We start from the raw sequence: 15,976 nt of genomic DNA on the forward strand, positions 1-15,976 counted from the left end.
TTCCTTGAGCTCGAACTCGAGCTAGCTCACTTCCATTCGAGACCGATGGAAGCTTTCATGATGAAGCATAGAGGCGTGAAAAACAAATTGATGAGATCATGAAGATACGCTAAGGTTAAATAAGCTACACGAAGGAAACAAAGAAAGAGAAGCATACCCGGTTCAGCGCCTGTTGTGCCTAATTGAAGAGGCTCGGTGCACTCACCTCGTTCATCTCCGCCTAATCCTCTTCGGTCACCAGGCAACGAAGATAGTTGGCCATGCCAACCGGTTCGGACTATCCGTCAGGATCATAAACACGATCGTTCTTTTGCGGTCGAGATCCACGCTCGGAGCGGGGAACTGCTTCACCAGCTTCAGGCTCGAGCTTGACCCGCCTGCTTTTGAGGACACATCTTTTTTCGGGATCTCCAGGTGACCGTTCGGAGTAATCCTCCAATGCACCGATGTCCACGCCTTCAAAGAACAGGTTGAGGGCCTCGTCTGCGGCCGATGATGTCTTTTTTAGTTTCTCTTTGATGGTCTGAGTCTCGTTAAACAAAGACTTTGTGTGAAACGGCGACTCCGTGATGTCAATAACACCGACGGCTTCTCTCGGATCAGGAGTAGATTCTCGGGAGGCCGTAGCCACTAGCTTTCCTTTGGGCTCCTAAGCCAAAGAGGGTTCGACCTCTAGGTCACTACCCCCCGACGGTGCCTGCTCTTCTTCATTAACGGCCGGCCTATGGGCGACAAAATCCAAGTCGTCATCTTCAGGGTGTCCCTAAGCCGGTAAAGGGATTCGGGGTCCAGTACCCTGGCCCGGGTACTATTCTTGTTACTATTTTGGACCCAGACCGCTACCCTATTCTTCTTGGCCTCGGCGTACGGGAACTCGAAGACTTCCTCTCTCTTCTCTTTTTCTCCTCCTTCTTCGCAACGGCCTCAGGTTGTCCCTAAGCGGAGGGTTTGTCGGGTGAGGATGAAGCCTCAGCCTCGTCCACTACCTGAAGCTCAGTGGTATTGGGCAAACCTATGAATGAAAGAGAGCGACTTTGTGAAAATAACAGTTGAATATGAAAGGAAACTTGATAGGAGGGAGATCACTCACCATGGGAACGAGCCTCCCACATGCCCTTCGAGAGTTTGCGCCATTCGCACTCGAAGTACGATAGCTGTTTACATATCCCCTTGACCCACTCTTTGAAGTAGGGAACTCATTTGGGGACTCGGGAAACCGCTACACGATGGTATAACGAGGCAATAAGGAAGAAGAACAAAAATCCAAAAGAAATTGTAAATACTCAAATAGGAGAGGTACTTACGGGCTAGGTTCCACTTTTCAGGGAACGGTAGGAACTCAGGGGGAATGAGATCCTCGGTTTTCACTTGAACAAATCTCCCCTGCTAGCCTCGATCCCTATCTTCTTCAATGCTCAATAATGGAGCTTTATTTGCCCGACAAACGAGCTTGATTAATCCCCCTCGAAAGATTCAGGGACCGTAGAGATGAAGCAGATGATCGATGGTAAATTGTGGTGTCTCAGTGTTATTGACAAAGTGACTGAGGAGGATAACGATCCTTCCAAAAGGACGGGTAAATCTGCCCGAGGCAGACTTCGTACCTTTTGCAAAAGTCGAGGACTATGGTATCCACAGGGCCAAGTGTGAAGGGGTATGTATAAGCACTTAGATACCCCTCCACGTGTGTGGTGATGTCCTCATCAGGACAAGGGAACCACTTCTTTGCCCTCCCACTTGCAGTCCTCCCGAACCGTAGGGAGCGTGTCCTTGGTAATGGAGCATATGTACCTCCACACCTCCTCACCTCGATCCCCTTGCCTGAAAGCTTTTTCGACCTTGAAGTCATTTTCTATAGAGCAGCCCCCGGGGATGAAATTCTTTAGAGGAGGTTCCGAGGCGACTTCAGGTATGACTATCTTAGCATCCGTGGCCGGGTTAGAAGTTGAAGGGACGGTCTGTTAGGGCACAGATTTTGAAGTCTTCGCCATTGAGCTCTGGGAAATATGAATGTATGAAGGAGAGTATGAAGATTTGAAGATGATGATGAAGATTTGAAGGTCAAACATAAAGGTTCAAGGATGAAGTATGGAGATTTGAAGATGGGAAGATGAAGATATATGGATATGAAGAACAATATATGAAAATTTGAAGGGGTTAAGAGCAAGTGAAAAGTTCAGGGGTAAATTAAGAAGTTCTCGAATCGGAAAGTAAAAAATTTAAAAAAGGACCGAAGATTTTATGGAGAAGAGTTAATTAATGCGTGACGTTTCGCATTCGAGGACGGTCATCCGGCGACTGACATGTGTCCGAAGTCAGAACGACACGACTGATGGGACGTTTCACTGACTCGTTGACCCGATTACAACGTACGAAAGAAGGAACCAGGGTCAATTAATCATTTCTCGTCGCTTCGATAAATCTGCTCTCCGAAAAGTGAGGGGACCATCTGTGTATGGGTAAAATCGGGGGTAATGTTATTCCCGATTCCCCAATAAAGAAATGAGAGGGAAGCATGATCTAGTGCAACCTCGAGCGAAGCCGAAGGGTCCCTTGTTTCGGAGCTCGGGGGGATGAACGGTGCATCTGGGATCGAGCACGGCTAAACAACGGATCCGGATCAAGTAAAGTTTCGAGACTAAGGAAAAAGAGAAACGGTTGAGCATGACGAGCATAGAGCCATAATATTCGCCCTCAACCGGATATTACGGCGCAAATCCCGTCCCATATCAGCTGTAGATCGACATTTACCGAAAAAGAAGATTTTACCATATTTAGACTTGTACTAGGATTGAAATTCTCTTACTATATAAAGGGGGAATCTTTTTCATTTTAAACCACTGTAGACACGCACATCAAAGTAATAAAAGTTCATTTTTGTCTTCTAGCTACTATTCAAAGTGTTCTTCAGTTACTCTCTTCTTAAATTGCAACCGAGCTCATATCGAGGGTTCGATCGGAGCCGATTTTCAGTGTTCAACTTAAAACCAGACTTGATTGTTTCATCGAGATTGGGTTGATCGTTTATTCTCTCTTCAATTTGATTATTTGTTGTTCTTAGATCATACATATTAAATTAAATCACGTGTTCTTTAAACCGCATACAAATTCAATTGTTATTCGTTTTTAATTAAGGGTAAACATTTAGAATGATTTTTGGAAAACATATACTCGCAGCTTTTATCTAACCATATTTCTAATTAGATTTTTGGGTACTTGCTTTTTTTAAATTAATGATTTTGATTTTTGTTGTTGGACGGAGTAAAAGAAATCGGCTCGAAGGGATAGATAAAGCTATACTGTGAAAGCAGCCTTAAAAGCGAAGATATCAAAATGAATATGATTTTGATTGAGAATAGGAGCATGTCTTATCATATATCATTGCCCAACTTTTACTTCCAGAAACTAACATATCTACAACAATAAAGGTGCATACCCTACAAAACAAAGATATTTAAGAAGAAACAAATCAAACTAGAACTCTATGGTAAACCCTACTACTAAGCTCCGTATTTTAAAAAAGAAAAGAAAAGAAAAACACCGTAGCTTTCTACAATTTTAATATGAATAAATTTGCATATAGAAGATGAGAAACTCGAGTGATGAGGTCCTTAATAAATACGGGCAAATTGTTTTGGCAAATTGTTCATTCATGTTTCTCAATAATAATCTACTATAAACAACCAACGAAGTTCTGATGCCAAGACGTATCCACTAAAGCTAATACTCGATTCTAACTAGCTCTAAATTTACGACTGTCATGTGCTTTATGCAGATATTCACGATATCCTCTATTCTCACGAATTCAGTTCTCGATAGTAAATGAAAAGAGTGACCAAGCTAGAAGAGAAATCGCCCCAAAGCAAAGAAATTTATTTTGCTCTGAAATGCTTAGAATTTGCTTTAGATTGGTGCTATTGTAAGAGCATTAGCTCTTCTTTTATTGTTGAAGCAAAATGCGGTCTTAACAAACAACAAGATCAATCTTATTTCATTCTGTTAAAGCAACTAAACTTGATTTATGATTATCATAAATTATACTCCCTCTGTTTTAATTTACGTGACTTATTTTTCTTATTAATCCGTCTGAAAATAATATACATTTTATATTTAAAAATAATTTAACTCATGATACATGTTTTATTTTGACGAGAAGCTTTATAACCACACTCCGGTTCCACTTTAAGTGATCTTTTCATGCGTATTAAGAAATTTACCTTTTAGCATTAATTAACAATTAAATTGAACATACTAACCTTAATTTGCTCATTGAAAAATATAACAAACTAATCTTAGACTCTTTACTCCAAGGAAAACTTTGGAAAGAAGAGTTAATTTCTTCTTAATATCTGAAAAAATCAAATATTGTGGATCACAAAAAAAAAAACCCAAAAAATCACTTAAAATGGACCGAAGGGAGTAAGTATTTAAGACTTCAAATTTCAAATGTTTTATTGCCACACGAATATTATGTAATGTTTAAGACTATAAATTCTAAAAGTCTTCTTTTTTTTTCCCCTTAAATTACGTGTCAAATCAAACTTAAGTGACGTAAAACGAAATGGAGCGAGCATTCTTTAAGCTGAAATGTGGTTTTAGTTCTATAATCCAAATAAGAAAGTAATTATCTAATGCATAACGTTAACTAAGTGCAGTTCTTTTTCTACGACGGTCCATATGTAATTACGTACATGCAACTTTAGCTTGCTTTTGTGTTTCAGTGCAAATTTATGTTGAGATGGATAATCAGTTGCATAAACGGCCCAAGGAAATGGAAAATAATAGTATCAGTCTATTTCTTTCTTTCTTTTCCTTTCTTTTAAGCGTCGAGGAGGATTAATATATTTACGTTAATTTTGATTAACAGAAATATCGAAATGGAATAACACAAAAGAGTTTATATGGCAAAAGAAGAAGCTCTTTCTCAATAACACACGTTGATACTAAATAGATTGAAACAAAGCAGCAGGAAGTACAAGACTACATTTAATACCTAATTAGCTCGCGAAATAAAGATTCAGCTACACTCGATCGTATATGATTTTTTTTCCCTTTTTCTTTGAGATCATAATTCATCTAAAGATTCCTACAAGTGAATAATATAAATATCAAAATATCAAAAGTGAAAAAATAAATAAAAAAGAGAGTAGGTAGGATTTGATAGGGCAAAAAGAGATCTTCTTCTTCTTCTTCCGAGATACTTATCATCTTCTCCACGTCTTTCTAGCTTGATTCTCTCTTAGACTGCAACACCTGAATAAATATATTATTATTTACTTAATTATAAGAAAATATATAATGCGTAAATCTTTTGTAAAATTCAAGAGGCAAGAAGTGAATATTTATTAATTACCCAAAAATGGAGAATCAATGATGAATTAATATGAGGACTTGTTACCAGCTATGTCCCTAGGTGCATTGCATCTGAAACACTCCATCCTGCTGGCAAAGTTGTGCTCATTGCACCCTAACCTGTTTATTATAATTTCAAACATTTTTACAACAATGGGCTACAAAAGAAAAAATTGAGCCTAAAAATTCAAATATTTAATGTTTCAAACACATGCACGCCAATTGTTTTAAATAGGACCAATAGCTGTACTTTCATCCATCATTCTTGCTTATGCCCGGGAGTTATTCAAATCAGATAGAAACTACTCTACTTTATTTAAAGTTGGTCACTGAATCTAACAATCACGATCTTTTAATATTATATTTTGGCTCGAGGAAGAAAAAGCGGAAATTGAGACAGACATTCGTTTTTTTGTTTGTTTCTGTAATACAAGTTTTATTTATTTACTTTTAATTTGAGTTTAATTTATATAAACTTATATTATAAAGTATCAGGACTAGATATCCATAATACGTACGGGTTTACTTAGGCACCAAGACTACGAATGTATTGCCTTTGGTTTATACTGAGACTTTAAGATTGTATTTACCTGGTGCAAATCCAGTCACCGGACTTCCATCCAGAACGGCTGCCGCCACTAGCACTACCGAAGCCAAAGCCTCTCGGGCGGGACGACATCATATGTTCAGCGTCAAAGCCGCCACCGCCACCGCCACCGCCACCACCAGAGGACTCATCCTTAAAAGCACCGCACTTGAAGCAGCTCGAGCGGCTGGCAAAGTTGTGTGCGCCACAATTTCCTACGGCGCAGTACCAGTCGCCGGGTCTTACGTCAGGCCCGGTACTGAAGCCGAAAGCGGAGGAGCCGCCGCCTCCTCTTCCCCCAAAGCAGCTTCCAAAGTCATGACCGTGACGTGGCTCTCCACATCTTTGGCATGACTCTCTTCTTTGGAAGTTCAAGTGCTGGCATGACCTGCAATTCCAGTCTCCTGGTCTGCTCATTTTCTCCTTTTTCCTGCCTATAAATTCATATTATTGAGAAAATTGGTCAAATTATGAGCACTTAGGAATAACTAACCAAAAAAAATACTACATGATTTTTGTATGTACGCAGCATTAAGTCTCTTGATGCTTTCTAGGTAATAATATTTGTTTAAACAGAATTTTATTTACTATATCATCAAAATTCAAGTCACTTAAATTAATTATTAATATTGAATTAATTATCTGAAAAATAAAGCAAATGTTTGTTATAACAGATAAAATTATCCTGAAGGTATAAAACTGGTTAAATTCATAAAAATTTAGGGGAAGAAAAAAAGGTAAAACAGAGAAAGAGCCTTCGACTTTATTCATATAATTTCATGTATAAAACAACTGTCACTAATGTTGAAAAGGAACATGGAAAGAGAATATCTGTTTCCATTTTGATTCTAAATTGAATAGTGGGCAATAAGAGATTCTAAAAAAAAATTTCAAACGACAACTGCACGGTCAAATTAAGTTTGTAAGCAAAAAGTTGTCTGGATATTTTAAGTGAAGATATATAAAGCAAAAGTTTCGAGCCAATTTTGCCCTTAGCACTCACTAACTACACCATTAGAAAAGAGAGAGAAAATAGGGACAAATTAAATAAGTGATGATCACTTCACTACTGCATGGATATGTATAATTAAGGAAGAATTTTTCAAGAAATGAGTTGCATAAACAAGGGGAAATGCTGACCTTGGAAGAAATACAAAATAAGTAGAACACAAAATAAGCTAATTAAGATAGTGGCTTCTTTTGTTTGCAGGAGTAGGAGAAGTAGAAGAATAGATTTTGAATCTAAGAAAGAAGTTGTGGATTTTGGTGTTGTTTGCAGAGGTTTATATACTGCAAAGTTCCTCGAATTTCGAGAGGATAAAGGCAGCGGTGGGATGTTCTTTTTCTCGTAATATTCTTTCACGTAGCTTAATTAGCCTCCCTTTAAACAGTAGAATCCCTACTAAAGGAAAACAAATTTTAAAATAGTACGTGGAGTAGTAAAAGAAAGAAAAGCGAAATTAAAAAATTATAAAGAAAAAGAAATTTGAAGATAATGGAATTGTTTAACTTATCAAATTTGATAAAGTTCTCTTAGCTATGTTTACAGCATCTTTTAAGGCTTCAAGAGATGGGAATATGGATATATGTGCGTGGAAGCCTCGAAACAAATACCAACGAAATCCATGATATAATTCCATCAATACCCTTAATTACACATAAAATAATCGAACTTACAGTTTAGTTGGAGAAAATCCACCAAACTAATTAAAAGAATCCTCAATTTTCACTGAATATCCTAAAATTAATATTAAATTGGCCAAAATCAGTGAAGGTTGTCAGAAATCATCCAAATACATTTTAAAATCATTTTCTTCTTTTAAAAATATATCATTTTTAACTAAAATAATTCTTCCTCATGTATCCAAACCGTCACATGATATCAAAGAATTGATTGTTTTTTTTATTCTTTAAGAAGTATATACTAGTCTATGAAAGGGTAGCAGGACTCAAATTTACTGCTTGAAATAATATCAAGAGTGGAAGGACTTGTTTGACAACATAAGTAAAACACAAAGTGAAAGGAATTAATCATATGATCTGTTTAATGCATGAACTCTTTGAAGCATGCATTAAAAAAACCTTTGACTAAATTATTTTAGGGCCCTTAATTTGCTTACGTGGCCAACAACATAGGGCCCACACAAGTCCCACATGGAAAAATGCTTGCTTGTTAACTCGTGATTGGATAAGAATGAAACATGAACTAAATAGGTTTCGACCTCAAGCCAGACAAAATGAATATTCCGTTTATTTTTATGCTCTCAATATTGACCCCCACAACTTATTCTTATCTCAAATTTCACCTGCAAAGGAGGGGTCACGTCCCCTTTTCAAAAAAATAAAAAAATAAAAATCCTAGAGTCCCACCTTGTTGTATTAAGGTAAGGGTCGCTATACATGGGAAAAATGGTCATTCCTTTAATATCTTTTGAATATTCCAATTTTGTACTTGGAAGGTCAAAGTTGCATAAGTAAGTCAAAAGGACACTCATTGAACACATTTTTCTTTGTATCGAACCGATGTAAGGGGTTACTTTAGTCATTATAAACTAATATGACCCTAATTTACTATTCCTAGCTCAAGGTCATTTGTTAACGAAGAATATAGTTCCAAATTTCTATTATGATGTTTTGTGCAATAGACAGTTTCTTTTAATTCTTGAATCATAGAAGAATTACTAACAATCAATTTGGTATATAATGTTTAATTTCTAATGGGATTAACATACTTTTAATGTAGGTCGTCGCAAGAAATAAAAAGTTAAGTATCTATATATTATGATGGATATAAACTATATATACTGATAATATAAATTTTTGTAATACCTACAGTATTATTTACATGTGATAGTTAGTTATTATTTTTATTATGTTATCTTTAACGTTTATCATAGAAATTTATTTATAATTATGTGAACACAAAGATTTATTTATAATTATTTTATATATATGTTTTACATCGTTATCGTTAGTATATGAAACATAAACTATATATATTAAAATTTACATCAACCCAAAAATAGGATTTAATTGGTCATTTTAAGAAATAGTATCACCAAACTTCATTCTTCTCCCTTGTAATCCCCTCAATCCCCACCCACACCCCCACCCCCAGAATAAAGAAACGTCTTGATGGTAAAATACAGCAATAGTTTTAAATATAACAAATAAATGAGCAAACGCTCTAGCAGATATATAATCTATTTAAAAACAATAAAAACAAGAATATATTGGTGGTGGTGGTTGGGGGGGGGGGGGTGTTGTTTTTCACGTAGGAGAAGGGGGTAAGAAGGGGATGCGCACTCGTGTGTGTCAGATTTCGTAACGTATTCGAAGCTGAAATCGAAGCCCTAAGTTAAAGTTGCATGGCTACACCAATCTATGCAAGTACGTTGGATATCTTTTTGTTCTTTAATATAATAATAACAAGACCACATATGAATGTGATCATTATATTATCTTTTTGTTTTTTAATATATATATATATATATATATATATTCATAAATATTTATAAATATTTTATTGAAATTTCAATTATGAAAGAATGGTATTACCTTCAGATCATTATGGGATTCATAAATTTTAAATCCATAATTCGCTTCTCATTCTCGATGTTTAAAACTTACTCCATAAGGTCCATTTTAAGTGATTTTTTGGTTGTTTTCACACATATTTAAAAGAATCTATCTTTTAGCATTAATTAACAATGTAATTTGACCATATTAATCTTAATTTTTTTATTGAAAATACAACAAATACTCCTAGGCTCTTTACTCTAAGGATAACTTTCAAAAAATAAAATTAATTCTTTTTTAATATTTAAAAAAATCATATATTATCAACCATAAAAATATATTAAAAAATTACTTAAAATGGACGGGAGGAGTAACTCATAATAAGATGGACTTAGGTATAATTAATTCCAAATTAGAAATTCATGGGATGAGAGAAATAAGGAGGGTGGATGGTTCAAAATTGGACAAAGTGAAAATTGGTAGATTTTCGATAAAGATAGTCGAAGCTGATGATGGCATAAGGGAGTCTTCGAGGTCCAATTTGACCATCTTTTCTTTCTTTTTAGTGTAATATCTTTTCTTTTTCTTCCAAGCACTACATTGGCTTTTTTGCTGTCATTTTTTCTTTTCCCCCTCTCTCTCATTCTTACATACTATTTGTTTTTCTGAATCATTTCTTTTTATTTCGCGTAACCGATAAAGTTGCTGTCATGTGACCAGGAGATCACAAGTTCGAGCCGTAGAAACAACCTCTTACAGAAATATAGGGTAAGATTGCGTACAATAGATCCTTGTAGTCCGGCCCTTTCCCAAACCCCACACATAACGGGAACTTAGTGTACCGGACTATACTTTATTCTTTTTCTTTCTCTCTCCTCTTTTAGGTGTAAAGATAGGAACCACCAAGCACACCATTCTCCAAGAAATGGAACTCTTGAGAGGCCAAACATAATTTTTCAAATGATGATTTCGAAAGAAATAAATACTCCTTACTTAGTAACTAAGCCCTCTTCCCCATAGGCAGCACTTGTTAAAATACTACTACTTTTAGCATTTTTTTTAAAACATGAAATTTCTCATTAGATACTGATTTTCAAACTGTTAAAGTGTATAATTATCTCGTATAAAAGAATTTGAAAAATTAACCTATATAGCCATTCAACCAATCATTTAAACTAAAAGTATTTGACGAAATATATATATATATATATATATATATATATATATATATATATATATATATATATATATATGTATATATATATATATATATATATGTATAATCTATGTGTATCGATTATATATGGAACGTAAACAACAAATCTAATCGGTCATTTATATAAAGATTCAAAGAATTTTACGTGCTTGGTCCATGAAAAAAGAAAGAATCATGAATGAGGGGCATATGAAAGACATAAATAAATATATATTAGTGTACTCTATCTCACAACTTAAGAATTTAAATGAGATAGATTACGTACATAAATACAACTTACTACTCGAAAGACTAAAAGAATATATTTAACATAGTTTCATCTATGTATAATTAGAATTTTTTTGCTCTGATTGGCAATTTCATATTTTATAATATTTTATAATATATTATAAAAAGTTAGACTAACAAAATCTTAGTATTTACGTGGACTGCTGTTAAATTAGCTCTCCGAAAGATAATATAACCAAAATGAAGAATAAAGAGAGTAGATACTATATTACTATTAATAATTTAAGTTCACTCACCTCACCCCCCTCCTCCCAAGCAAAGGAACCACCCACCATTTTCTTGGGGAGTGGTAAAGAGAGCTGTAGCAAACTGTGAAAAAGCAAAAAGAAAGGAAGAATGATTCGATTCTCTTTGGGAAATGCAAATGCTTCCCATTTCCTCCATGCAATGAATATAACGTACACATTAATGTTTACTTTCTCTCCCATTGGAAATTCCTTCACAAGATGAATGAATAATTCCTCTAATATTCCTCCTAAAGTGATGTTACAAAGAATACATATATAGGCTTTTGACAAAGCAACAACTCTACAGTACTCAAGCAATTGATTCTTGAAATTACCAAAATATACCATTAATTTTAATTTGCTAAAACTAAATAAAATTATCACAAGCTAATTGTAGTGATACACACACTAGCTAAATATTTTATTTTACATCATTATGTAAGTCAGGGATAACTATTGTTACGATAACTGGAAGAACATTTTCCTCAATCTCAACGCCATAAGGATCGAAAGTTTCAAATGCAAATTGGAGGGAGATAAGTAAAATTTTCATATTTAACCTAATAAATTTGAGGAAGAAAATAGGAACATGTTGTCCTTATAATCCATATATTTATTGATTTCCTGCATATATACTAGCCGGGATATGGTTAAGAACGAAGATATATACACACACACACGGAGCAAGGTGAAAGTGGCCTACATGATGAACAAGATCGGGAAAGCGAGGTTGAGATGGTTCAGGCATATGAAGAAGAGGTTTGCAGATGTCCCAACGAGGAGGTGCAAGAGGTTGGCAGTGGCAAGTCTGAGAAGAGGTAGAACCCCAGAGGCGGATCTAGAAATTGAAGTGTATGAGTTCCTACCGCAATTTTAAGTCAATATATTACAATAACCGAATTAAGGAACGAGTATCAATATCTAACATATATTTAGAAAATAACAAAACACTTAAAAACAACATATGAATATAAACATTATCATTACAATTGTACTCGACGACTTGTCATGTTTTGAAAATGATCAATGATCGCATCATTAGGTACACTTTCAAATACTTCATCCTCTATATAACAAACTAATCAATCATTAAAAAATTCATCACCAATTCTGCTTCGCAAGTTATTTTTAACATACTTCATCGAAGAAAAAGCTCTTTCTACCGCTGCAGTAGCGACATGCAATATCAAACTTAACTTCACAAGCAAATAAACAAGTCTTCAAGTCATGTGCAAATTTGTTTTAACCAATGTCTCTGAAAGATCTCCAAGTCTTTTCAAGTTAGAGAATTCATTGCCCGCCTCTCGCACATAGTCAATATAGATCTCAAGCTCAAAACTAAGATCCTCAAGCATAGAATCAGTGAACTCATTCGGATAGTGTGTAGCAAGTTTCATAATCTTGTCTTTATCATAATTTACAAAAGAATTATCTCGACTCAAACTAGCCATACTAAGAAGTAGATCAATATTCACTTTATTGAAATGATTGTTAAGCTCCGAAAGTTGCAAATCAATAATAGCATAGAAAACCTCTGCACGCAAATTATAAGAATATGTACCACTTGATTTCTTACGCTTTGACTTTCCACGAACATAATTCATATTCATTTCTGAGATCACAATACTATGCTTGACACAAAATAACGAGACGTCTTTTATCAAAGAATTCCATCTAGAATCTCTCATATCTTGCAATTGTCTCTTTGCAAAACCAACAAGCTTCATTGCACTTACAATATCTTGATCTTTTTTTTTGCAAAGCCATATTTAAATCATATGTAAGTGCCAATACTTTTAACATTAAATGTAATATATACACAAAGTTATAGGATCTTATGTCATCCACAAGACTTTTTGCCATTGATCTCTCGTGATAATTTGAACCGTTAATTGCAAGACCTCCAAGTACATGAACAATTGATGAGAATAAACTAATAAAATTATGCATTGTCTTAAAATGAGAACCTCACCGAGTATCACCTGCCCTTTGAAGTCCAAGTTCTTGATTTAAACCGCTTCCTGTATGAATTTCACCAAGCACTAGTAGTTCCTCTAATTTTTCTGCTTGATCATCTCGAAGCATCTCCCTACGCTTAAAAGAACCCCTAACAATATTTAAAACATTTGTAAGAATATCAAAAAATTATTCGTCCTCATAATATTTTTTTGCAACAACTACAAGAGTCAATTGCAATTGATGAGCAAAACAATGTATGCAATATACTGAAGGAGTATCATTCATAATCAAAGTTTTAAGACCATTAATTTCTCCCTGCATGTTACTCGCTCCATCATAACCTTGTCCCCGTATTTGAGATTTACTCAATGGATGTTCCAAAAGCAAATAATAAATTGCTTCTTTTAATGACTTTGCAGATGTATCTTTAACATGAACAATGCTAAGGAATCGCTCAATAACTTTACCCTCTTTGTTGACATAATGCAAAATAAGTGCCATTTATTCCTTATGAGAGACATCCTTAGACTCATCAACCAATATCCCAAAGTAATCCCCGTTCAAGTCTTCAACAATTGCTTTCAATGTTTCTTTCGCACAAGAACTCATAATGTCTTTTTGTATATTTGGACAAATCATAATGTCATTTTTGGAGAATTTTCTAACACAACTTTCTTTACATCATCCTTCTTATTTACATACCACTTTAAGAGATCCAAGAAGTTGCCTCTTCTTGTAGAAGCTTCACGTTCATCGTGACCCCGAAAAGACATTCCTTCTTTCAAAAGATACCTTGCAACATCAATTGAGGTATTCAGGCGAACCCGATACTCACTTTTAGTTTTCTCGGATTGCTTATCAAAAGATGTTAAAATAGATTGTGCTTGATTCGATAAATTTAGCATCATCTTGAAACACCGATTATGAACACTATTCACTTCACTCACATGTGCGTTAAGCCTCTCTATACCTTTATTCCAAGCCCTAAAATCATCTTTTGTAAAAGAATATATCCTCCTATCTCATTTTTAAACAAATAACAACAAAAGAAAAATGCTGCATCTACTTTAATACTGTATTCTAACTATCCAAAATATGAAGTATTAAACCATTCCGGATTAAAATGACGTAATTTTCCACCAAAATTTATTTTTGGAAAAATAAAATTGCGAGGCCGACAAGGCCCTTTTTGAATGTAATGTCTTCTCACTCGGTCACGTAGATTAAGAGAAAATTCTGAAATTTATTTTCTTTCACCAAGATTAGGTTTAAGAAGATTCTGATCCAATATAATATCTTTGTGTGATGGTTGGGAAGAATTGACATTATCATTAACCACTGGACAGGAAGGAGAGCTTAGCGAAAGAGAATTAGAAGTAGAACCTGAAGAGGTTTGCGGCTTGAAAAATCTCTTGATCATATCGAGTCTCACTAAAATGCCCTACAAATCATAAGACATAAATTAAATATTACAGATGAATATAAGAGGAAAATAGCTAAGAAATAATAATATAATATAAGAGGAAAATTGTTATTTAAAAAATATGAAGGAGAGAGAGGACCTGCAATGAATCACTGCTTGTCTTTGATAGGCAACAAAAGAAAAGTCAAGATTGAAGAAGAACGAAGAACCAGTGGCTCAAGTCTGCAATAAGATATTTGAAATCCTAACTCTTTTTTTTTTCAATGTTTGATTTAGGTATTTGGGACAAAGCAACTTTTGGGGACTTTTTGATGTGATTGTTTCTTTTTAGGTTCACTTTAATCATCTATTATTATTATTATTATTATTATTATTATTATTATTATTATTTAAAAAAATAGACTAAAGTGAAAGTTGTACTACCTTGACAAAAAGGGAGCAATATTTGTATGTTTGATGTCTTCCCTTAGTGGAAGTACTGCTCAAAAACCAAAAGATATAATAAAAAAGACTTATGGGGACTCGAACATGCATTAGCAAGAAGGAAAGCGAGCCACATCTGGGTTCCAGAATTTACCATTGGACCAGAAATACATTTTGAAACTGGGTTCCCATATAATTATTGTTATATATTCAATAGATTTCTTAATACACACGATCTACACAAAATCTATTGGGTTCCCGGGAACCCATACATATTACTATATGTCCGCCGAGGTAAACCAAAGATGTATTTGGAAGTAGTGATTAGACAAGAAATGAGATATCTTCAAGAGGACATGATCCTAGATAGAAAGGTGTCCAGATCCAGGATTAGAATAGAACGTTAGTAGGTAGCCGAACGTTTTCTCTCTTTTATGTGGGAGAGCAGGGCTTTAGTTTGGAGCACCATTATTTTCTGTTCTCTTTGCGCCTTATCTGTAGTACTAGTTCTGGGTACGCGCGTTGCACGTATATTTTAATATCAATTAGTATTAACTTTTTAAAAACTATATAAATATATAAACTTGACGTAAAAATGCTATAAATACACAAGAAAAAATATAAATGAGTTGTCCTTTTGACAACAACAACAACAACAACAATAAGTAAAAAGATGGAGAAATTAGAGAGAAAAATGAACAAGAGGGGGATAAATGTGAAGTGCTCTTAGGTTCTTCGACACAAATATAGTTCTATCTTTTCAATGAGTAAAATAAGTAGAAATTTAGAATTAAGTCCATAAGCGAGAATTGAGAGCAATGGCTTAATATTATTCCACTGAACTAAACTATTATATAACTAATTTTATCCTTATGACTATTAGAACTATTTCAGTAGACTGGTAACTATTTGAATCATGTTCGACATAGAATATATATATCATATATGATGCACTGTTGCACATTATTATAAGAAAAAATATA

At 34.5% G+C, this 15,976-nt stretch overlaps 2 protein-coding genes across 5 annotated transcripts; both read right to left on the bottom strand.

Annotated features, from left to right (window-relative positions):
• Positions 1 to 4,918: 4,918 nt before the first annotated feature.
• Positions 4,919 to 7,226, bottom strand: LOC107763007 (RNA-binding protein involved in heterochromatin assembly dri1). 4 transcript variants are annotated; one of them, XM_075246824.1, is made up of 4 exons: positions 7,079 to 7,226; positions 5,943 to 6,372; positions 5,399 to 5,472; positions 4,919 to 5,244 (listed from the first exon to the last, which is right to left on the bottom strand). In XM_075246824.1, exons 2-4 carry the CDS (start codon positions 6,353 to 6,355, stop codon positions 5,240 to 5,242), a joined length of 492 nt encoding a protein of 163 aa, XP_075102925.1. In that variant the 5' UTR covers positions 6,356 to 6,372; positions 7,079 to 7,226; the 3' UTR covers positions 4,919 to 5,239. The 4 variants fall into 4 exon arrangements, with proteins under 4 accessions (XP_075102925.1, XP_016436901.1, XP_016436900.1 ...); XM_016581415.2 differs by having other exon boundaries at positions 4,919 to 5,253; XM_016581414.2 differs by having other exon boundaries at positions 5,354 to 5,472.
• A 5,182-nt stretch (positions 7,227 to 12,408) lies between these two features.
• Positions 12,409 to 15,185, bottom strand: LOC142177268 (uncharacterized). The gene is made up of 6 exons (XM_075245740.1): positions 15,148 to 15,185; positions 14,994 to 15,048; positions 14,405 to 14,588; positions 13,850 to 14,117; positions 13,171 to 13,295; positions 12,409 to 12,935 (listed from the first exon to the last, which is right to left on the bottom strand). The coding sequence occupies exons 1-6, from the start codon at positions 15,183 to 15,185 to the stop codon at positions 12,409 to 12,411; spliced, it is 1,197 nt and encodes a 398-aa protein (XP_075101841.1).
• Between the last annotated feature and the right edge of the window lie 791 nt (positions 15,186 to 15,976).

Source organism: Nicotiana tabacum, chromosome 23 (assembly GCF_000715075.1).
Source record: "Nicotiana tabacum cultivar K326 chromosome 23, ASM71507v2, whole genome shotgun sequence".
Taxonomy (NCBI): Eukaryota; Viridiplantae; Streptophyta; class Magnoliopsida; order Solanales; family Solanaceae; genus Nicotiana; species Nicotiana tabacum.

Coding starts and splice junctions, on each gene's coding strand:
- LOC107763007 (XM_016581414.2), bottom strand. CDS start 6,355: ATGAGCAGACCAGGAGACTGGAATTGCAGGTCATGCCAGCACTTGAAC. Junction 5,473..5,942: donor GGTGACTGGATTTGCACCAG/GTAAATACAATC, acceptor TATAATAAACAG/GTTAGGGTGCAATGAGCACA.
- LOC142177268 (XM_075245740.1), bottom strand. CDS start 15,185: ATGGGAACCCAGTTTCAAAATGTATTTCTGGTCCAATG. Junction 14,589..14,993: donor ATTGCTCCCTTTTTGTCAAG/GTAGTACAACTT, acceptor TATGATTTGTAG/GGCATTTTAGTGAGACTCGA. Junction 13,296..13,849: donor TTCTTGGATCTCTTAAAGTG/GTATGTAAATAA, acceptor AAATATTGTTAG/GGGTTCTTTTAAGCGTAGGG.